Source organism: Aegilops tauschii, chromosome 5 (assembly GCF_002575655.3).
Source record: "Aegilops tauschii subsp. strangulata cultivar AL8/78 chromosome 5, Aet v6.0, whole genome shotgun sequence".
Lineage (NCBI taxonomy): Eukaryota > Viridiplantae > Streptophyta > Magnoliopsida > Poales > Poaceae > Aegilops > Aegilops tauschii.
Window position 1 is genome coordinate 570,162,173 of NC_053039.3, and position 23,263 is coordinate 570,185,435.

At 44.9% G+C, this 23,263-nt stretch overlaps 2 protein-coding genes across 4 annotated transcripts; one reads left to right on the plus strand and one right to left on the minus strand.

The window, feature by feature from the left end:
* Window positions 1–7,701: 7,701 nt before the first annotated feature.
* LOC109746933 (uncharacterized) lies at window positions 7,702–12,279 on the plus strand. Of its 3 annotated transcripts, XR_006664788.2 has the most exons (5): window positions 7,702–9,013; window positions 9,101–9,247; window positions 9,829–10,167; window positions 11,074–11,170; window positions 12,016–12,279. XR_006664788.2 is itself a non-coding variant. In XM_040391278.3 (4 exons), the coding sequence occupies exons 1-3, from the start codon at window positions 8,093–8,095 to the stop codon at window positions 10,162–10,164; spliced, it is 1,404 nt and encodes a 467-aa protein (XP_040247212.1). In that variant the 5' UTR covers window positions 7,702–8,092; the 3' UTR covers window positions 10,165–10,167; window positions 12,026–12,279. The 3 variants fall into 3 exon arrangements, 2 of the variants coding, with proteins under 2 accessions (XP_040247212.1, XP_020161618.1); XM_040391278.3 differs by lacking the exon at window positions 11,074–11,170 and having other exon boundaries at window positions 12,026–12,279; XM_020306029.4 differs by lacking the exons at window positions 11,074–11,170; window positions 12,016–12,279 and having other exon boundaries at window positions 9,829–10,276.
* Window positions 12,280–16,946: 4,667 nt separating this feature from the next.
* LOC123493918 (uncharacterized) lies at window positions 16,947–19,152 on the minus strand. The gene is made up of 3 exons (XM_045228217.2): window positions 18,890–19,152; window positions 18,672–18,746; window positions 16,947–18,274 (listed from the first exon to the last, which is right to left on the minus strand). Exons 2-3 carry the CDS (start codon window positions 18,672–18,674, stop codon window positions 17,123–17,125), a joined length of 1,155 nt encoding a protein of 384 aa, XP_045084152.1. The 5' UTR covers window positions 18,675–18,746; window positions 18,890–19,152; the 3' UTR covers window positions 16,947–17,122.
* Between the last annotated feature and the right edge of the window lie 4,111 nt (window positions 19,153–23,263).

Here is a 23,263-nt window from a genome sequence, read left to right on the forward strand (position 1 = left end):
GTGTCTGTTGGGTTGGCACGAATCGAGACTGGGTTTTGTCACTCCGTATGACGGAGAGGTATCTCTGGGCTGACTCGGTAATGCATCATCATAATGAGCTCAATGTGACTAAGGAGTTAGCCACGGGATCATGCGTTACGGAATGAGTAAAGAGACTTGCCGGTAACGAGATTGAACGAGGTAATGGGATACCGACGATCGAATCTCGGGCAAGTAACATACCGATAGACAAAGGGAATTGTATACGGGATTGATTGAATCCCCGACATCGTGGTTCATCCGATGAGATCATCGTGGAACATGTGGGAGCCAACATGGGTATCCAGATCCCGCTGTTGGTTATTGGCCGGAGAACGTCTCGGTCATGTCTGCCTGGTTCCCGGACCCGTAGGGTCTACACACTTAAGGTTCGGTGATGCTAGAGTTGTTATGGGAAAGCCGAAGGTTGTTCGGAGTCCTGGATGAGATCCCGGACATGACGAGGAGCTCCGGAATGGTCCGGAGGTGAAGATCGGTATATTGGACCAAGGGTATTGGAGTCCGGAATTGTTCCGGGGGTACCAGGCTATGGCCAGCATGTCCGAAAGGGGTTTCGGAGGCCCCGACAAGCGTTGGGGGGCCTTATGGGCCAAGGGGAGGGGGCACACCAGCCCACTAAGGGGCTGTGCGCCCCTCCCAACCCCTCTCACGTAACGTGGAGAGGTGGGGGCGCCTCCCCTAGGGCAGCCACCCCTCCCGGCTTGGGGGGCAAGTTTCCTAGGGGTGGGGGCGCCCAAACCCAGCTAGGGTTTCCCCTGTGGCCGCCGCCCCTCCCCTAGGGAACCCTAGGGCGCCTCCTCCACCCCCCTTCCCCCTATATATAGTGAGGGAGAGAGAGGGCAGCCGCACCCCTAGCCTGGCGCAGCCCCCTTCCTCCTCATACATCTCCTCCTCCTCCGTAGTGCTTGGCGAAGCCCTGCTGGAGAACCACGTGCTCCATTGCCACCATGCCGTCGTGCTGCTGGAGTTCTCCCTCAACTTCTCCTCTCCCCTTGCTAGATCAAGAAGGAGGAGACGTCCCCGGACTGTACGTGTGTTGAACGCGGAGGCGCCGTCCGTTCGGCACTAGATCGGATCTTCCGCGATTTGAATCACCGCGAGTACAACTCCGTCAACCGCGTTCTTGTAACGCTTCCGCTTATCGATCTTCAAGGGTATGAAGATGCACTCCCTCTCTCTCGTTGCTAGCATCTCCTAGATTGATCTTGGTAACACGTAGGAAAATTTTGAATTATTGCTATGTTACCCAACAGGAACACTTCAAGCTTAGCACCTTCTAGACGAAAATATTAACTTTCCCTGGTGCATGTAGATGCCAAATATATTTTCAAATTGGGTTTAATGACACACTACCTTGTCCTTCTATTGTGTTTATTCTGTACCCATATTGATGCTCTTGTTCCTTGTGGTATGCATACCGAATTGAAAATGTACCAGGGCGGGTATAATTCGAGGCCACAAAAATCTTCTATCACTTGCACATTAAACGGCATTTGGAGTATACGTTGAAGATCCACTGGTGAGAATACATCCTGAATAAGAGCTCCATCCCATAAGCCAGGAATTGGATCAATCAACTCCTCACCTTAGACATCATAAAAATCCCTCTTGGACCGATTACCATTCGGTTTGGACTGGAAGGTATCCAAGAATCGTTCCAAATATTGACTTTAGAACCGGTACACACTCGCCATAATACAAACCCTATTACAAGTTTGAATTCCAGAGACAACACTTGTATGAGGAGCTTATTTGGTCCAGCCTTCAAAATATTCTCATCCGGATAATATTTAGCACTCAACACACGTGGTTTCATACCAGTTGAAGATGCTCTTAGACAGTACGTGAGCCCATATCAATCTTCAAGAGTTTTCTCCCCTTCCCCATGGCGGCTAGGGTAAACTTTCTCCTTCAGACTTCGCCCCCCCCCCCTCTCTCTCTACCGCTTCAGGGGCCGGTGGCAGGGAGGGAAATCCCGGTGCCTTCACTCGGGCTAGTAGTAGGTTAGGTATTTTTTAATCCTCGTAGCTGTGGTGCTGGGGCAGTTGGCGACGCTTCGTCTTTGAGTTTTTTTTCTGGGCTCTCCGATTCTCCTCGATTTTGTTGATTGGGACGTATTCGACGGAGCTCTGGCATGGATCCCCGCCATCTTCTTGAGACAGCGAGGTTAGGGTTTCTTGTTTTACGTGCGCGACGGCGAGTTTTAGTGTTAAGTTGATCTAAGATGAACCTACAACTTCATATAGGAGTATTTGGGTGGGAGTGAAAATTCTCCTACAAGAAAAGTGACAGCAGTAGCACACGAGAAGAAAATTACATCTACAGTAACTGAACTTGTCTCTAGGGTTCAGTTTGGTCACTGTATTCATGAAACATGATGTTACGGTCACTGGACTCGCTGAACCGGGTCAGCGTACGGTAACTCGTACCGTTTCGGCTCGTATTTTGCACACGTGGACGTATTTGACCCAAAAACGGTTTTGACTCGCCACCTGTACAGGACACGTCGTCCATTTCATAAAGAAGCGAGCAACCGCAGCGCAGTTTTTGTGATGAGAGGAAATCTTTGAGAAGCGCAGTTTTCGCGAGCGACCATAGCGCCATTTGCACCACATAATTCACATTATTTATAGTCTAGATTTGACAGTTCATCACTGACAAAAACTGAACTTAACAGCAGCATTCACACATTTCCAGTACAGAAATGAACAATGAGCACCATTTATTCAGTTGAACAGTGAATTAAATAAGAAAGTTCAGAACTTCCTAACATTCAGAAAATTCAGAACTTCCTGTAACATTTGAACACTAACCAAAACTGAACATGAAAATGAACAGAGCTTCATAACACACAAATGAATAGAGTTGAGAAAAACTGAACATGAACAGAGCTTCATAACACACAAATGGTTCAAAAGAGTACTGAACTGAAAGTTGAAAGTAAGGTTCACAGTTTAACATCCAGAAACAAGTTCATAGGTGAACAAATTGCAAAATACTTAATCCATTACATGAAATGGTCATTCAAGACCTGAATTCATCAAACATGTTAACTTTCCTGGGCTTGTTTGCTGCAGCTGCTGCTTTCTTCTCTTCTAAAGCCCTCTTCTTTGCTTTAGTTGTTGCTTTCTTCTCTTCTAAAGCCCTCTTCTTTGCTTCAACTGCTACTTTCTTCTCTTCTAAAGCCCTCTTCTTTGCTTCCTGTAGTGCCTCTTTCTTAGCTGCAGCTGCAACCTTCTTTGCTTCAGCTTCTGCCTCTCTCTTTTTCCTTGCCTCTGCCTTGAGTGCTTCTTTTTCAAGTGCTTTTTTAGACTTTTGTGCTTCTTTCTTGGCAAGGGCTTCACCCGCTTTTTGCAAAGCAGCTGCTTCTCTTTTTTCCAGGATTTTAGCACACCTCTGTTCATGCAAAATTTCATTGGCATGCTGCTTGGCCTTCCTCATCACTTCAACTCTAGTTGTAAGACTACCTAGTCTTGTTGCAGTGTTGGTTCCTGCAGATGGCATTGCTGCTCTAGCCTCTTTGAGGAAAGAACTTTCAGGCAATGGTCCTGGCATCTTCCTTTTATTTTGTTTAGGAGCCTGTAGTAATTTTCTTACAAGTTAGGTAGACCAACTGGTTATAACCTGCACATAAAGATGTAATTAAGTTCATTGAACATACCTCATTTCTCATGATTTCCATCATTGATTATGGATGAAGAACTCCAATAAGAGGCATGTCATGTTCCTGTGTGACAACAGGCTCCTCACTTACCTGTGTCATTGATGGTCCAGGGGCTTGTTGATCTGTTGTGGCCTCATTTTGCTGTTCAAAAATAATAGAAGTCCAAAATATCTGTCACTCAAATGGATGTATCAAGCACTGAAAAATAGTAGTCACTATAATGGATATATCGAGCATTGAAATATTTATCACTCAAATGGATGTATCGAGCACTGAAAAATAGTAGTCACTATAATGGATGTATCGAGCATTGAAATACTTGTCGCTCAAATGAATGTATCGAGGTTACCTGTGACATTGTAGGTTGAGGGTCTTCTTCTTCAAATGTTGTTCTTGACCTCTTCCTCATTTGCTTTTGCATAGGTTTTGCTGCAGGTAGGCCTTGCTTGAAAGCAGAGCAGCCTTTTTTGTTATGTCCAGGATTGTTACAATGGCTACAATGAATAATGGTACCATGTCTTGTGATCTTCTTCCCTCCTTGCCTTGCAATCACCTCTTCTGGCTGCATTCTCCTGTTCTTGGCTTTCCTCCCACGTTTTTTCTCATATAAAGGGGGCTTAATTAGACAACCACCCATTTTCTGCCACTCTCTCTTGTCTTTGCAAGGCATGATAATACGAGCATATGCCTTGGAGAAATTGCAAAGAGCATGGCACTTGTGCACCATTTCCTCTGGATCAATTAGTTCATCTCTGTAGCAGGATATTGAATGGGGACAGGGAATACCAGTCAATTGCCATCTTCAGCAGGTGCATGCCTTCATTTGCAACTCCACAATGTAGTCTCTCCCATGTGAAGTAACTAGGAAAATTCCTTCACCAGCATTAGTAGGGTAACAATTGCTAGACCATTCTATGTGCTTCAGAAGCCTTTTCTTGATCTTTGGACAGATTGGTCCATCCCACTTCTTAACCTCTTGTTGTTTGTTGTAATGCCTACTTGATAGTTGTGACTTGATTTTGTTAATCATGCTAATAATTGGCAAGTCCCTAGCCTCTAAGACATATCTGCAAGTACATCACAACAACAAACATGTTCCTCAATTGCATGTATTACACAAACACAAGTTTATGAATATACCACATATAAGAGACATGTTACTGAATTATATGTACAAGAGGTAGTACTAGCACTTACTTATTGAAAACCTCACAGTTGTTGTTTAACAAAATGTCACATTTGGGCAAATCAGTTTGGAAAGCTCTAACCCAAGTGTTAGGTCTTTTCTCTGCCAGCCAAGCATGAGTAGCACTATCAAGTAGCCTCATTTCTTCCATGTATTGTTCATATTGATCAATTGTGGTGCTCCTAGCTATCTTCCATAACTGATTTTTCAGAACATCTCCTCTGAATTGTTCTCAGAAATTCTGCCAAAGGTGCCTAACACAGAATCTGTGTTCTGAGTCATGGAAATGCTCTTGCACAGCATTTATTAGGCCCTACAAGTTAATCAAGTAAGAAACCAAGTTAATGTGCAAGTTAAGTAAGTAAGCAAGCAAGTAAGCAAGTTAAAAAAACAAGTAAGCTAGTTATTAGGCCATGCCTTTTGTTTATCTGACATGACAGTCCATGGTGCAGTGTTCTGAATTCCAAGATCTTGCTTCAATGTTCTCAGGAACCAGCTCCAGGTGTTAGTGTCTTCAACATCTACAATGCTAAATGCCACAGGATAAATACAATCATTAGGGTCCATGCCCACTGCGGACAGAAGCACACCTCCATATTTAGTTTTCAAATGGCATCCATCAAGACGAATAATGGGCCTACACCCTGCAAGGAATCCTCTTTTGCAAGCATCAAAACTGAAGTAGCATCTGCTAAACCTAGAATCACTGTCCAACTGAATAAAAAATGTGTTGCCAGGATTCGATCTTCTAACTTCATTTGCATAATCCCAGAGCATGTTGTACTGTGCCTCCTCATCTCCATGGATAATTTTCATTGCTATTCTCCTAGCCCTGCTTAGTTTACTACAAGAAGCTGCCATGTTCCAATCCTTTTGAACTAACCTGCCAAAATTTCTCAAATTCATGCCTTGATCTGCCCTGAAGTACTCCAAATATTCATGTGCAAGAAATCTGGAGGTAAATGCTTTAACCTTCCATTTCTTGGAACATTTGTGCTCACTATTATACCTCTTGATGACCATACAATTAGTTCTGCTATCGTAGCTACACCATATGTTCCATGGGCAGTGAGCTTGACACTTGGCAGAAATTCTTTTCCTGTCATTGACTGGCATTTTAATGTCAAATCTGTTTTTGCAACTGTAAGCTCTTACTGCTTCCCTAAACAACTCAGGAGACTGGAAGACTTGCCCAATCTTAAACTCTGGATCATGCAAATCTTCTTTTCTGAATCCTTTGAATTTATATTTTGCACCTGCTTCATCATCAGAATCTGGTAGCTGCAGTTCCTCTTCATCTGAATCTTGTATAGGATCAGCCTTTGCTCTAATGTTTACATCTACAGGCTCTTCAACTGTGTCTTCTTTGAGATCATCATCTAAATCACTCACATCATAGTCACTATCTGCAATATCATCAGCAAACTCAGACCCCTCTTCACTGCCATTACCTTCAACATCAGAAAGTTCTCCATCATTTTCCTCTTCAAACTCATGTGCAAAATCAGAGACCTCCTCAGGAACATCCTCTTCAGCTTGCTCCTCCTCTGCAAATTCCTCTTCTTGTACTACTGGTTCTTGCTCCTCCTTTGCAAAATCCTCTGCAGCTTGCTCTGCATCATGTCCAAAGCTGTCATGAGTTACAAACTTACATTGCCTTTCTTCAAATGCTTCCTCCTTAATCTTCTTCTCCAATGCCTCCTTCTTCATCTGCTGTTTGTGCTTGTCCAGTGCTTCCTCCTTGATGGTCTGAATTGGTTTCATAGGACTAACAACAGTGGGCAGATCTGTTACAGGAAACTGGACAATATCATCCCAGTCAAATTGCCTGAAACTCTCATCATGATCAAGATACATCTGCAGGTACTTGTGTCCAAATGTCACATGTGCCCTCATGTTCAAACAATTGTCATTGCAAGTTATCTTCACAAGGCCTCCTTCGTTCATTGGTTTCCCAGGCATACAGTAATACATGTGTAGTCTTCCCTCAACTTCATATCCCAGTTGGTCTACTAAATCTTCCAACTTATCCACAGTCAGTGCATCCCCCTCAACATAATCATACCATATGCTTTTTCCGTTCACATATGCACGATTTTTACCAACTCCAAGGAAATAAGCATCGAAATTGATGCAAAGACTGAAATTTGATGCATAGTCGATTGTTTCTGCACATGAACAGAACGATATTAGTGACTAGGTTAACAAGCAAAAATCGCTAGCAGAAGAAAAGCCCTAGAACAAACACTACCAGTAATATCAACTATCTAAAAGGAAATACAAGTGTGCACCATCTAAATCGTGAGATTAATGACTTTCAGAGAAGGGTGAGGAGGTTTACAGAGGGTTTCCCTCCGCGCGGCGACGAGGCACCATGGTTCAGCTCGCTTCGTCGGCGAACCCGCGGGCCACCGTCGCTCCGTCGGCGTATGGCTCCGTCAGCGGTGACGAAACCCTAGCCGATCACCTCCCAGGATCGCCTCCCCTTTCTTTCCTTGGCCCTTGAGACGGCGATATGAATTCTGGGGAGAAGCCGAGCCGTCCCGAATGGGCAGGGGGAAATATGCAAAACTGCACGATGGTCAAACCGCTTTTGGGTCAAATACGTCCACGTGTGCAAAATACGAGCCGAAACGGTACGAGTTACCGTACACTGACCCGGTTCAGCGAGTCCAGTGACCGTAACATCATGTTTCGTGAATACAGTGACCAAACTGAACCCTAGAGACAAGTTCAGTTACTGTAGATATAATTTTCTCGCACACGAGTGTGAGTATTCCAAACTATATTTGGAAGGCGACTGCCTTGTTTCTCTAGCACAGCACAGCACAGCACAGCACATCACGAGGCTTCTTCTTCTCCGTCTCTGTCGATCCCCACTCTGGAGAGCTCCAATCCACTCGCAAATCACTTCAATCCGACACATCCACCATCTAATCAGCCACCAAATCGAAGCTAACTATGCATCTCATCGCCTAGCAGCAGCACGCCGGAGGCGGAGGGGATCGAGGAGGAGGCAGGAGCCGCCGGATCCATCGAGCTACCGCGCGGCGGATCCAGATCCACCACCACCCGCGGGAGGGGTGATGAGGAGCCGCGTCCTGGGAGCAGGGCGCCGCCGCCTGGGCCTGGGCCGCATCTCAGCGGTCGGTTCTACTTCTATCTAGGGTTTCAACCAACAAATCGGCCTCCTAATCCCGGCCATGGAGTCGCCGCCGCACAAGCTCAATGTCGGCCGGGACGAGGACCGAATCAGCGCGCTCACCGACGACCTCCTCGTCGGAATCCTCGAGCGCCTCGACCTGCGCGAGGCGGTCCGCGCCAGTGCACTCTCGTCGCGGTGGCGTCACCTCCCCTACCGGCTATCGCGCCTGCACCTCGAGGTCGGTCACTTCCAAGGCGCCACGCCGCTCGAGGTCATGGACGCTTTCACGGGCGCGGCACAGAGGTTGCTCTCTCTGGTGGTTCCTCTGGCCGAGGGCGAGGGCGGCAGTGCTGCCATCATTCCCATCAAAGCCCTCGTCCTCAGCTTTTACATGTCACCCCCTCACCTGAGCGCCATAGGCCGCACCGTCGAGGACGCTGTGAGCTACGGCAAGACCGAATACCTTGAGTTCTCCATATCCCTGCCGCGAGGGAGCAACGCCAGCCTGCTTGCTGAATTCGGGCAGCAGTTCATGTCCTTCTCCCAGGCCTACCCGGTCGCCTTCTGGTGGCTCACGAGGCTTACACTCAAGAACCTTGTGTTTGGACATTCCGACGTCACGGAACTTATTAACGCTTGCAATAAGCTCAAGCACCTCACCCTGAGTTCCTGCAGACTGGTTGATCAGCGGTCGGCGCTCAGGATTGATACCCCATGCTCGGGGCTTCGGAGGCTCGACTGCATCCGTTTTCGTTGTGAACGGATCGAACTCATCTCCGTCCCCGAGCTCAGGACAGTACTGTGCTGTTCTCGGCACTACGAGAACCCTCCAGTGCGCTTCGGCGACGTTCCCCAGCTTTGCCATGTGAACCTTGGTTATCTTGCCAAGGTGTCGCAAGCGCCATTCATGTTGAGTGAGTGCCTTTCAAGGAGTTCCAGGAATCTGTCAAAACTGAATCTCAATTTCTTCAGCCAAACGGTAAAGTTAATTTCCGTGCATTTACACATCACCCGCTCTTCTATTCTACCAATTTCAGCTGTGTATTTTGTGTTCTTCATGTTGCAGATTTGGATTCAGCCGGAGCAGCCGAAGCGGCTCACTGCTATATTCAGAAACCTGACCGACATGTATCTTTTTGGTATCTTCCCTGAGTGTGATCTGAGCTGGACCCTGTTTATCCTAGAAGCTGCACCTGCCCTACGGAATTTCAAGGTATGGATGTGACTCATTCTAGAATGGCATGTTACTGGAATATTCAGCATTAACAATATAGCAGGAAATTGATCTGATTTTCTAATCTACCACGAATGTTAGAAGTAGTGTGTACAGTCCTCATTTTAATTTTGCAGTAAGACAATGTCCGTGCAATACAAAAAAAAAAAATCTGCTGGATTGTAGTACCTTGTTTTAGAGTTCTCCAAAATTCTCTCCTTGTTTTCTTTTTGGCAAGGAGGAAAGATGCACATATCCCTTTTCATTAAAATTATTTATTACAAAGTATGTTGGTTGAAAGAAATAAATAAACCGGTGAGCACCATAGGAGGAATATATAGCTGTAGTTTCATAGGAATCCCAGAAGCATATTTATGCATCTTACTTTACGTAAGATTCAGTTCATGCAAATTCATCCAAAAACTCCACGGGGGGCTAGATTTAAATATTAGTATTGAGTGCTTTGAAACTTTTTAAGTGGTCAAAATATTTAATTGCAGTTGTTGTTTACATTGTCCTGCATTGGTTGGTGGCAAGTTTAGTTAACATGTGTTATCTATTTTCTATGTCCATGCATGAAGTTATCTCGAACTCGACATGCATGTGGCAAAAAGCTTTACGATACTGCCGAAAAGACGAATGTGGTGTGGGAGCCATCGAAGGATCTGAAGCATCTGAACTTGAAGTTGCTGATGATGTTAGGGTTCGAGGAGGAGGTCAAGGTGACAAACTATATAAGGCTAGTCATGGCACATGTTGTGAGGTTGAAGAGAATCGAGCTTCATGGTGAGGACCCATGCAAGGAGTGCAATGCCATTGACCCGAGGAGATCCCAGGTGGATGAAGCTAGCAGGCGTCAGATTAAGGAGCGACTCACACTTGAATCTTCCTTGTCTGCGAAGATAATAATTTGTTGATGGGTATGGCCAAGAAATGATAATAATCTCATGAAATAAGTGCTCATGGCTTCTGCTAGAGCGATGATGGATATTGGTTTAAAAAATACTTATTGGTGTCGACTTTACATTACAGCGTGGGTAGTATTATTTGTGCACTGCTTTTCAAATTGCTGATCTGTGCACCTCCTGGAGGGTTTGATTCAAATTTGTGAGGCATTCTCTTTTCAAAATGTGACTTTGGGATAGTAGAAAATGGTACCAGATGAAAAACAGTAAAATACGCTGATAGAGATTATGTTTTTAGCATCTCTTTTGCATAGCAAACAGCTCGTTTGATGATAGCGAATTTGGTGTCTGGGAAATGGTGTTCCATTTTCCTTCTTGTTTTTGTTTTTTGGTCGTGGCCAAAGGAGGGTCAAAAAGAAAAGGAAATTTGTGCGTGACAAATTGACCAATGTAGAAAGTCGAATAAGAATTTGGTGGCCCAAGCCCATGGTTGCAACCACAAGCTTTTGTCCTCCTATAGCGACGGTCGAAGCTTGCTGATGCTGCTTGGAAAACGAGGAATGAATAGTGGCGTTGAAACTCCGGTCTGGAGGCGGAAGGTGATTCCCTGTGATTCCCTGTTTGAACCGAAGTTTTGTGCTTCTCTTTCGACGTGCACTCTTACTCCAGCGGGGTAGAACAAACTATCGTTGTTTCCACATTTGTGTTGTAGATTTGGAATTTAATCAAAGAATATGTTAAGTATAAAGTGGTTAGGAAAGTTGCTCTCTTCCTATTCCATTATCTGGAACAAATTGTGCATAAACTGGCTGATTCCTCTTTCCAAAATTGGACTGGGATCTGTCCAAATTTATTTAAGAACCATTTTTCTTTTGCTTTTATCTTGGCTGGCCGTGTCTGATTAAGCTGTTAATTTGCTAGAGTCTTGACTGAGCCATGCACAGCTGCAGATGCGGATGATTATAAAGATCATCAAGACAGACTGCAGTGTGGGTCTGTGAGACAAGCATGCCGACTGGTACTTGTTTATGTATTTTCTTGTTATTAGATGTGGATGCAATGTATCCATGAATTTAGTGTGGACTTTACGTTACAGTGTGGGTAATATATTTGAACACTGCTTTTCTAGTTGTCTACTGCATGCTGGTCTGGGCACTTCTTGGAGGGTTGTGTTCAAATTCTCGAGTCATTCTCTTCCAGAATTGTACTTCGGGAAACCTGAAATAGTAGAAAGTGGCCGCAAATAATACTGGAAAATCACCTGATAGAGATAGTGTTAGAAATATGGAGACCAAAATGAAGCAAGGTATGCAGCAGCAGAAAAATAATGAACATGCCTTTGTTGTACAGATATCCACCTCTTATAACAGAGGCACACTTTCCTGATACATCTCTATGGCTAAGAGTAGAAGTAAGGTTCCATCTTAGCGCCAAATTTTGGTTGAGTTCAGTTTTATTTCTGAATTTGCATAATATGCAAGTCTGGTCATTAGCTCTTGATACTAGACATGTTTTTCTTTTGCTCTAGTCAACAATCACAGATATGCCATATTAGTCAGCCACATGTTATATAGCATGGTAGGTTACCCTGATATGTTACATCTTAAATCTGGTCCAACTCGGCAATATGTTTTCCTAGTCTTGTACAATCCGGCCATCAGATGCAAACTAAAACAAATGTACAATCTGGTCCAACTCGGCAATATATTTTTCCTAGTCTTCCTATTCCATTATCTGGAACAAATTGTGCATAAACTGGTTGATTCCTCTTTCAGAAATTGGACCGGGATCTGTCCAGATTTATTTAAGAACCATTTTTCTTTTGCTTTTATCTTGGCCAGCAGTGTCTGATTAAGCTGTTAGTTTACTGCAGAGTCTTGACTCAGCCGTGCACAGTTGCAGATGCGGATGATTATCAAGACAGCCTGCAGTGTGAGTCTGTGAGACAAACATGCCAACTGGCACTTGTTTTACGTATTTTCCTGTTATTATGTGGATGCACAATGTATCCATGAATTGATTTGTTCTTCGTGTAACTGACACCAACTGTTAGTTGAAATAGCTTCATCGGTGGAGCTATGACTTTTCACCATTCATGTCATATATCAATTCCCGTGTTTGCTTTTATACATGTCGTATTATGATGCATGCGCCAATCTGAATCGTTGTACAATCTTACAAAGAGTCTTGCAAGGGATCACTTGACTAGTATATTATCTTCCCAACGATCATGTGTGGAGTTATTGAAGAAGTTCCCCGATAGGTCTTGTGTGGAGCTGCTCTTCAACGATCTTAAGAATGCTTTCTATGAAATTGAAGACATCTTAGAGGACAATGAGTTTCACTGTCAAGGAAACGATCCAAGATGGCAAGTTCAAATCAGATGGCGGCGCGCCTCTGCGTAAGACCGAGCTCATCACCCCCTAAAATAAGGTTTGTCCTTTGTGTCTATGTGTTTCCGTTCTGAAACATTGTGGTGGTACATATATATCACAATGATGCAGGGTTGGGGATTCTAACCTCTTTTTGAAGAAAAAAACTTGCAAAGAAATATTTGCAGACACAGTGAACCATTGACGATAATTAGCAGACGTCAGTCTTCACCACTGCACAGAGACACTCCCCTGTATGACTGACAGGGATGCTCGAGCATGCTTCTCGTCAGCAACTCTGCGGGCACGAAACGCACCTCCATGGCAAAGCCCACATTTTCGATCCAAAGTAGTGAAACATAAACGTACTTTAAAAAATACTCCCTCCGTCCGAAAATACTTGTCATCAAAATGGATAAAAAGAGATGTATATAGAACTAATATACATCTAGATACATCCCCTTTAATTCATTTTGATGACAAGTATTTCCGGACGGAGGTAGTATATATACTTGGTTCACTACCCTGACCTAAATAAATTGTAGAGTACAGTAGATCACAGGTTACCATGTGGTCATTTGCAGATCTTGGTTCGACCTATCTGGGTTTTTTAGGTGATGCCATACGCCTATTTAAACTTCAAAAGGGTTACATCATTTATTACATCCTGCAAGATAAAAGATGGGGGATTACCATCCCAAACTACTGGAGTGCTCGAATCAAAAGTATGTCTTGCAAGATTGTGCAGGACCATATTAGCCTTCCGAGGGCGCGCGCGCGCGTGTGTGTGTGTGCGCGGGCATGGCGTGTGTGTGTGTGTGTGTGTGTGGGCATGGCGTGTGTGTGTGTGTGTGACAGCCGTACAACCACTAGTCCTACCAACATTTGCCATATAGTGACTAGCAGTATTTTGGCTACAACGGATATAAGTGATACAAAAATTTAGTTCCTTCATCACCACTACCCACGGCTGATGTCCTGAATAAAAGAACATGGTTTCCTCCTCCTATTGTGCTATTTGTGGAGCCGCTGACTCATGGATGTATTCCCTAATTCAATGTACAAGGACACGATGTGTATGGGCACTGTCTGATTCAGAATTAGTTGAGCACATGCTAACAACGACTGAATGCAATGCAAAAGATTGGATATTCTCAATGAGGGATTATTGATCGCATGCGGGGTTCACCAAGCTGGTTATTACATGAAGGAAAATATCAGACTAGGTTCTTGTCAGACTTGGAAGTTTTACACCTAGTTAAACCTCAGAGCCCTCCTATCATCATGTAAAGATATTACGAGCCCTCCTATCATCATGTACATGGGCTGGCCCCTTGGACCAGCTAACAGGCCTGGCCCATTCAGGAACTAACGAGACGATAAAAGCTAGAGAGAGAGAGGCATCCAGTGGCACGGCGGCGGCTGCTACCTTCCTTGTCCTGCCTTCCCCCTTCTCCTTCTGCAAGATAGAACTCCATGAATCCTTGTACTGGTTGTAATAGCCACTGCTGTTGAGTAATAATGATCGAGAGCTACGCCTTCCATCGCTACTCTTACAAAAGACATGGATTCCTCCTCCTCAAAGGTTTGTCAAATTGAATGTTGATGGGGCTCTGTCCAGTCAGGTTCAGTTTGTGCGATATGTCGTGATGATTCAGGTATGTATCTACACTTGTTTTTAACAGACGCAGCTACGCTTGAAGCTCACGCATACTGCGAAGCTCTATCGTTGGCATCTCAGGCGTACTCATCTAGCACCTGATGATTGCGTTGCTTCTAATTTCAAAACCGTTGTCTTTGATATAAAAGGTGGTCCACTTGGAGTTATCAGTATGGTGGTAGCATTCCAGAAAACACAAGTCAACAAATGTGAGTTGGCCCTAGAGCCGCGTTGATTGGGTAACCCAAGCTGTCCTTTTGTTTCATCCTTTATAGTTTTTGTTGAGAAGATTCAAGGAATGAGCCAAGAGAACACAAGATGCATGATAGGAAGATGGAAACACAAATTAAATTTCCTAGTTTCGGCTATTTGTTTGCAAGTTGGATGATAAGTCCTCGATGTGATCTTTTTTAATCTATGTCGAATTAATCATCATCGTAATTTAAGTATACGAGTTTTCAATCCATAGGAATGCGCATGCTCCCCTTGATTTGGTCCATTTTGCGCGTTTGCATCTTAATTTCGTGCACATTAGTCCAAGTGCATATATACTACCCGGTCATACATTGATAGGAAGAAGCAACCGTGTCTCGTGCAATTTTTTATTTATTTTGAATTTAGTAATACCTTACCATCTGTTGATTGGCTCTCATGCATATAGTCACCGGAGACATTGGGACAACGACATGTGCTTTTGGAGGTTGGAGCAGACAGGCAAATTAAGGAAAACCATCATGCATGGGGGCAGCTAACGCCAGTGCATCATTCCCTACGCTTAGAAGCTTTTTTATGTAGATGGATACATTCATGGAGGCAGCTGAATTATGGCCTACACAACTGATTCGGAAAGAATAAAATGTACGCATCCTTAAGGCTACTCGTAATGAAAGTATCATAGTATATAGCTAGTACTATCGTGCATGCATGCCAACTACTCCCTCCGTTTCTAAATATAAGTCTTTGTAGAGATTCCATTAGGTGGACTACATACGGAGCAAAATGAATGAGTGCACACTTAAAATGCATCTATATACATCCGTATGTAGTCCACATTTTGCTCCGTATGTAGTCCATCTAATGGAATCTCTACAAAGACTTACATTTAGGAACGGAGGGCGTACTAGCAGAGACCTTGGAAGTCCCGACCAGTAGATCAGGTCCTTGCTGCACACCCCATGGGCGAAGCAAGTAGAGGAGGTAGCAGGCAATATAACGACAGAGGAGGGCTGACGATGGAGGAACTACCCTATATGGCATTTGCTCAGAGCTGTTTACTCCTTTATCAATATAAAAGGCCGAACTCCTATCTCTTGTTAAAAGAATTGCCTACACCCTAGCCAACGATTATTCTTGGAATGGATGTCTGGAACGGTATATTAGCACGATGCTATTATGATGGACAAAACAACTATGCATCAAAGGGGAAATCTATTGTAAACCGTCTGCTCTTTCCTCTTGCCCAGTGGCATAATATTTAGAACGTCCCTATACTAAGGAGCTGCATAAGGGAGTACTCATTGCAGTTCCTTGCCATAACTGTATTGTTTTTGGATTTAAGTGGTCTTTGTTATGAGCTATATTTTGTTCTGTCTATCTTTGTGGTCTTTACCTTCTGCAAATAGTGCTTTGTGGTCTTTTAACTTTTGCAAATAGTGCTTTGGGGTCTTTTAACACAAAATTCATTATTCTAAGGTTGGAAGACGTCCCACCAATCTACTAGTGCCTTTTCCGACACGGCATGGAGTACTGGTTGGTGTGACTATCAAAAGATCCATCATCAAGATGGTGACGGGAGCACCGTTTCATGTCTGGGTGAAAACTCTTGTCCTAGCATTTATTGATCGGGCTTAACAATGACGAACTTGTATCATCTTCTTGTTGAATGCGTTGTCTACTTGTTGTGCTGGTGTTCACTGGTTGGTATCGACAACTAGGATGCAAAATCCTTGTCTAGGTCATATCCGAACGTGGATACGGTGAGGCGAGGGCCTTTATTCCTTCTTGGAGTTGTTGTTGTGGAAGAAATCAGACTTAATAGTTGGCGTCGTATCTTGTTGTCTACATGTTGTGCTAGTGTTCACTGGTTGGTATCGATAACTAGGATGAAAATCCTTGTCTAGCTCATATCCAAACGTGGATACGGTGAGGCGAGGGCATTTATTCCTTCTTGGAGTTGTTGTTGCGGAAGAAATTAGACTTAATCGTTGGCGTCGTACCTTGTTGTCTACTTGTTGTGCTGGTGTTCACTGGTTGTTATCGACAACTAGGATGAAAACCCTTGTCTAGGTCATATCGGAACGTGGATACGGTGAGGCAAGGGCATTTATTCCTTTTTGGAGTTGTTGCAGAGGAAATCAGACTTAATCGCTGGCATCATATGTTGTAGTGGTTCGAATGTGATTGAATATGTTATATATGTACTCTGCTTGTTGATGTTTTTGGCCTCGTTGCCTTACATCAACTATAATAAAATATGGATGTGTGCCTGACAATGATGTAGAGGCCTGGAGTTCCAACCCCCTTTTTTAAATAAAACAAAATTCATTATTAGCAACATGGATGTAAATTATGTTTATACTCCTAATTTTTGTAAGTAAATTGTATTGGGGCCTGACCAAACTTAAGAAAGTTTGACTTGCATGCCATCCAAAAAAGACTTACATTTAGGGATGTATTAGTTTACATTCGTGGATTACATAGCAACCCTAGGTGTAAGAACAAGCATGTAAAAATTTGGAGAAGTGTAAGTCAGACACGAATGTGACAGATTGGAAGACCATTAAATGATAGCCAACTAATTGTATGTATTTACAAGAAAAACTGAACCAGATATTATAGATATAGAACAAACATGTTAGAACTTATAACACATGAGCGCAGGTGCAACTAACAAATTTTGTAAGAGGAAATATCACACGTAGTGCTTCACTACTGGGCATCATTTTCCTCTGGCTGTCCCAGCCATTGCTAGGAATAGAATCGTAGTGATTACAATGCAGAAATGTGTGCACAAGGAAGCTAGGTCAGCAGAGGAAGCAACAAGATCCGATAAAGCACGATGGGCCAGACGGTTCGTTATCTGGGTCTGTGACAGGAGCCTCCATGAGAGACCAAACACAATAGCCGATGCCGCAAATAGTAGGAAACAACTGGTCAACATGCTGGGCGAAGTGTTGCGGATGGCTGTTATCGACACAGCCAAGAATCCAGTGAAGGTGACTCTTGTCAGTTCCAACGAAGCCGTTGTGGACGCTTGGACAGCGCCGGGTGCTTGGTCGGCGAGAAGGGATCTCCGATCGACGGCGATTTGATACGCAAGTTCGACGATTATCAATACTGGAGGTGCGAAGAGCATCAGGGCTGGAGGACCCATGAGCTTAAACATGACAACCATCAACACCGTGAAGGTACCACCAGCCATGATGCTGTCGAGCATTAGAGTTAAACACACAATCTCTCCCTCTCCCCTTTCCTCGAAGTATAAAGGGGGGATCATCTCGAGGTACATCATGCACACACCAAGTGCGCAAACTATGAAGCTGATGGTGCCCACAGGCCCGGCCTTCTGAACCATCTGATTCTCATGACCTTCCAGTGCCAAACCTTCAAGCCCCAGAAAGATGATTCCAGTGACGCCCGTCAAGAACTCATGCGATTCATCCAGTACCTTGTGCAGATCCAGTGAATACGGGTCACCATTTCCGCCGAGGCAGTACGAGACCGCTCGAACTAGGATGAAGGCTCCACATAGGACGCCCACGGCGATTAAAACTTGTTTGGAGACAACGAGCTGCGCGATGAAGCAGGCGAGGATGAGGAGGCAAGAAGATGAGAGGGTTGCCAGGCCCGCCGTCACCGGGGCAGGCTCGATGTTACCCATGTTCGGGAACCTCTTGGAGAAGCAGCACACGAGCAAGGGGCAGATAGCGGTTATTAAAGTGATACCGGCCATGGCAAGCATGGCGAAGAAAGCAGGGCGCCCATACACTTTGAGGTCGACCTTGTCAAGAGAGAGTGCTAGAAGCACTGGGCAAACCATGACCACAGCTCCTTCGGCCAAGCTACGGGAACGGTTCATCAGTTCAGCGGCCTAAATAAAATAAATAAGTCAGAACATTGAATGGAAAGTCGCCATCTAGATTCTTTTTTGAAGAATGATCAATGATTGTGCAGTTATGTACGCGTAGAGACTTATAAACACCCAACGGACAAATTAGCATTCAACTTTATCCTATTGAGAAAGAAGATTTAACTTTATTCAAAAAAGCTAGGAATTTCAAAACTGGAGACTTAATTAAGTTTCATTCATCAGAGAAATTAACATGTAACTTTATCATATTGTAAAAAGACCATTTAACTTATGTAAAAAGGCTTGGAATTTCAAAACTGGAGACTTGATTAAGTTTCACTCAACCGGAATAGTGGGGAAGGAAAAAGCATATGCCGCCTGTTCAACGGATATATATGGAGAGAGCTAGGCTGCTTACCATCTGAACGAAAACCGAGAATCGACCAGAGATAACTTGGTGAAGTTTGGGTCCGCAAACAGCTTGCTTAAGTTCCTGTAGAAGCAGATAATGTTTCATTTTGTCAAACTCCATTATAATTGATCATCGTTTTTATGGACAAAAAGCGAAAATCATAAAAGAAATAATAAAAGGACGAACGAGAAGAGGAGGCCAAGATAAACCTACGAAGCTCTTACCCTTTGCTTGACGATGATAAACAGAGGTTATCTGGCCCTTGTCTTCGCTGAAGACGGAACGGAGCTATATATGAACCTGCCCGCCGGTAGCAGGCTTGAACACAGGTGCATTCTTAAGCAAATACCAAAGCAAATCACGCGGAAACAACACTGCCAGTTAGGAGATGCCAAGCTTCGAATGGGGTCAATATAATGATTAGCAACAAAGTTGACATGCATGTAGAGCGCACTGAGATACCCTAGCTAGGAGTTGGTAGAGAAGAGCCATCAAAACCAGAATTGTCATTTTATTTTTGCTTAGCCAGGATTCTAATCTTATCAGGGCATAATAATACGGTATCACTTAATGATAGGCAACATATCGGCCAGCAAGGCGTGTGAATAAACCCTTTGTGTGTTGCACGCGTGTGAATAAAGTACATGATAGTCTTGTTCGTCTACAAGAGATGGAGACAACATGCATACAATCTTTTTTGGGACTTGCTGCGAAATATTTATTAAGATTTAGGCCTCCGGTCATGTACTGCCAAGAGTAACTTGGGACATCTTGACTGAACGTTCATTTTATTTAAAACATAACATGACATTTTGTAAAGCTAGTGTCGATGTAGCAAGAGCAAATTATAGTGTATTATTTTTCTCATCTGAATGTGATAGTTCATCAAGATTTTTCAATGGTAGTATCAACTTTGCTACAAAAATGCACCATTCCCATTTATTTTCCGGGCGACGAACACTAGGACGCCACATCATTGTACTGGGTACTTATCCATTGATTTAGGTCTTCTGGTAGGGTTATCGTGAAGTTGGACCAGTTAGTCATATGCCACATTGGTAAGAGGAGGCCAAGGAACTTAGTGCTCGACGACAGCAGCGATAGACAACTAGAGGGAGGGCGCGGGTAAGAATGCTGAAAGAAAATTTTATGTATGCTCGTCTCTTTTGGTTTGAAAAATGCAGTCAAATCTATTAGGAAATGATAAATCCTGAACGTTCAGATTTTAAGCATGACAACCCGAGCGTTTTTTATGGCAACTTTAGTTGATGCGAAGTGGCAAGTTTAGTTGGTAAATATGACAATTTTCTGAGACAAAATTGCCATGTTGACCCATTAAAGTTGCCACCTCGAGTCAACTAAAGTTGCCATGGTTAAAATTCGAACGTTCGGGATTTATCGGGGGTCTGATCTATTAACCAAACTAGTAGTACAAACACCACTGAAAAATACATAAATTATTACAGGGTCCCTGCCAGAAGACCATTGTCTTCCTCTCGCAAGGATGCATTCCAAGTTTCCAACCCATAACCGGAGCCATGATACCACTATTGATGGCATGCATGACGCCGTCAAGGCCATAGTCCTTTTGGACCATGGCACTGGAGGAAAAGCCGCGGCCGCTTGAAGAGTCGCATATCCAAGACTCCAATCTACAAAACTTCTCAGAGGCTCTCGCTGGCACTGAAGGATGTACCGATGTGATAGAGACAAGGCTAGAGGACCAGAATACAAAGGGATGCTACTACCTCAGCCTCGCCAACCAACCTTGTAGAATCATTCCTCACCAGCTAGTGCTACCACCACCATCGATGTGCCACCAGACTCGATGAAACCTTATTCGCCACTAGGACACTAACCCTGACCTATCTAGCAGGAGCTGACACGGACACTACGGGAAACAGCTAATTTGCCGTTAGGGGACGTCTTTGCCGTCAGCTTTTCGTCGGGCAGACGGCAAAAAAAGGATTTGCCGTCATCAGTAGACGGCAAAGAAAAACTGTCGGTAAAATAAACTTTGCCGTCTACGCAACAAAACACAGACGGCAAAGAACATACTTTGCCGTATGTAATAGAAAAAGTAGAGAGCAAAGATCTTTGCCGTCTGCGTTTTATATTATAGACGGCAAAGAACATACTTCGCCGTCTGTAATATAAAAACGATCTTTGCCGTCTGGAATAGAAAACGAAGACGGCAAAGAAAGAAACACAGCACGCGGATCGATCACTTGGATCGATGACATGGCAGGATCTCAGCCACACATCCCCTCGTGCCCCAACACGCCCCGCGCCCACGCCTCACGCGCCCAACACCCCACATGCAGCACTCTCTCTCCCTTATCCTCTCCCCCACCACGATCTCTCTCCCCCACCACGATCTCTCTCTGGTTTCTCTCCCTTATCCACAAGCCGTCGCCGGTCACCACCTCTCCCATTGGCCACCACCTCTCCCGCCAGCCCAGGCCACTTCTCCCTTCGCCCCCGCCCCCGGCCCCGTCCCTGTCGTCCCCGGCCCCCTCCCTGTCGCCCCCGGCCCTGCCGCGCCCGAAGCTCCGCCGGCGTCCGGCCACCACCTCGCCCGCTGGCCACCACCTCTCGCGCCGGCGCCGGCCACTTCCTCCGTCACCCCCGGCCTTAGCCCTGTCACCCTCGAAGCTCCGCAGGCATCCGCCACGACGTCGCCTGCCGTCCCCATCGCCCTTCCCCCTTTGCCATGGGCGCCGCCGGCCCCGTCGCCCCAACCAGGCTCCGCCGGCCCCGTTGCCCCAGCCAAGCTCCGCCGGCCATGGCCCTGGCCGCGCATGCCTCCGGCCGTTGTCCCCGGCCCCATCGCTCGACGCGGCACCAACTCCCGCCTCGAGGAGCGGGGGCAGCTCATCGGGCGTCCATGGCGGTTCTGCTATGTCCGTGGAGAAGAAGGCGTCCATGGTGGCGCTGCTCTGTCCTTGGAGAATGGAAGGGGAAGGGAGAGGGCATGGCTGCTGTTTACTGCTGCTCCGGTGAGCACGGGCACATGATATGGTTGCAGGTTGGTGCGGGCGTCAAGATCGAACTCAAGATGGCTTCGCTTGCTGGATCTTGGGCTGCTATATCACCTTGTTCTTCTGTAATCTTTTCATGTGTAATTCATTCATCTTATGAAAAAGAGCAGTTTTGCCTCGGATCAGCAAGTGATAATGTATTATGTGTAAATAGGGTAATTTTGTACTGTGAAATTTGTTCGGTAGATTCTTGGAACAAAGTGTTGATGTGCACTATGTTGTGGTGTTCATTGTTGTCCTCTGCACTAGGACTGTTGATTCAGGTTATTTTAATACATTATGTGAAGGCTGACGGCCGCTGTGTGTTTTTTTAATTTGAACCCATTCTTTGCCGTCTGTGATATAGGAGGCTGAAGGCAAAGATGCGAATAGCTGAAGGCAAAGATGTAGTCTAGCTGACGGCGAAACTACTTTGCTTTGCCGTCTATGATTTATAAGGCAGACAGCGAAGAAGTTTCGGCTGACGGCAGATTCTTTGCCGTCTGTCAGGTAAAAAGCTGACGGCAAAGTATTCTTTGCCGACTTATCTTTGCCCTCTGACTTTGCCGTCTGCTTCCTGACGGTAAAGTTTTTGCCGTCTGGATTTAGGTCTTTGCCGTCTGTGATTCACAGACGGCAAATTTCCTGTTTCCTGTAGTGGAAGGGCCTCAGGATTCTTCAGCACTCACACGGCCAAGGAGGCAGACATAGCAGAGGGGAACCCTCGGGCTCCACACCATGTTACATGGTGTGGAATGACACCTTGCCACTGGGAAGAAGGCATGCAACAGTCATACTTTCAATAAAATCTATGTGCCAAAGTATAATCCTGGAGAAACTAGCACTGAGAAGGGCCATAGGATAATCCCAACTCCATCCATACAGAGGAGCGGGACACAAATGGACAAATCTCACAAGTTCCCCTAAAAAGTTGTATTTGGCTAAGCTTCATCAAACGGAAAAATCGAACTGGAGAACAAAAACAAACCGCAACACTATCCCCTTTGCGGGACGCCACCGTTGTGGACAAACGCTTGTGGACCCTACAAGAATGAACCCGACACACATACGTAGGATTCCCTCACCCTCTTATTGTCTTAGCAAGCGGCGGAGGGTAGGGGAACCCGCACCGGCACTGGGCCGAGGGGAAAAGTTTTCCGCCTCTTGTCTTCTAAACCGTAGAAAAATGATTTTTCATAGTCCCAAGATGTTATGATTTGGGTACCTGCTCATCCCTTGGGCTCAAACCAAGCATGGAAATATCACCCTACACCTTTTTGCAAGCGCGAGCATGGCCACCGACTTTTCTATAATTTAGCATTTACAAAATAAATTTTAATGTGCTTCGTTTGTCACATATCAAAATATCCAAAGCATGAATTATATAAATGATTATAATCATGTAGGACAATTCATATGATCTAGAAAATAGAGAGAGAGAGAGAGAGAGAGAGAGAGAGAGAGAGAGAGAGAGAGAGAGAGAGAGAGAGAGAGAGTACCATAAAGCAAGTATTTTGGGGGTAAACCACTCACAACTCATCGAGAAGCGATTTCGCAGTGATGATGAAGATATGAGAC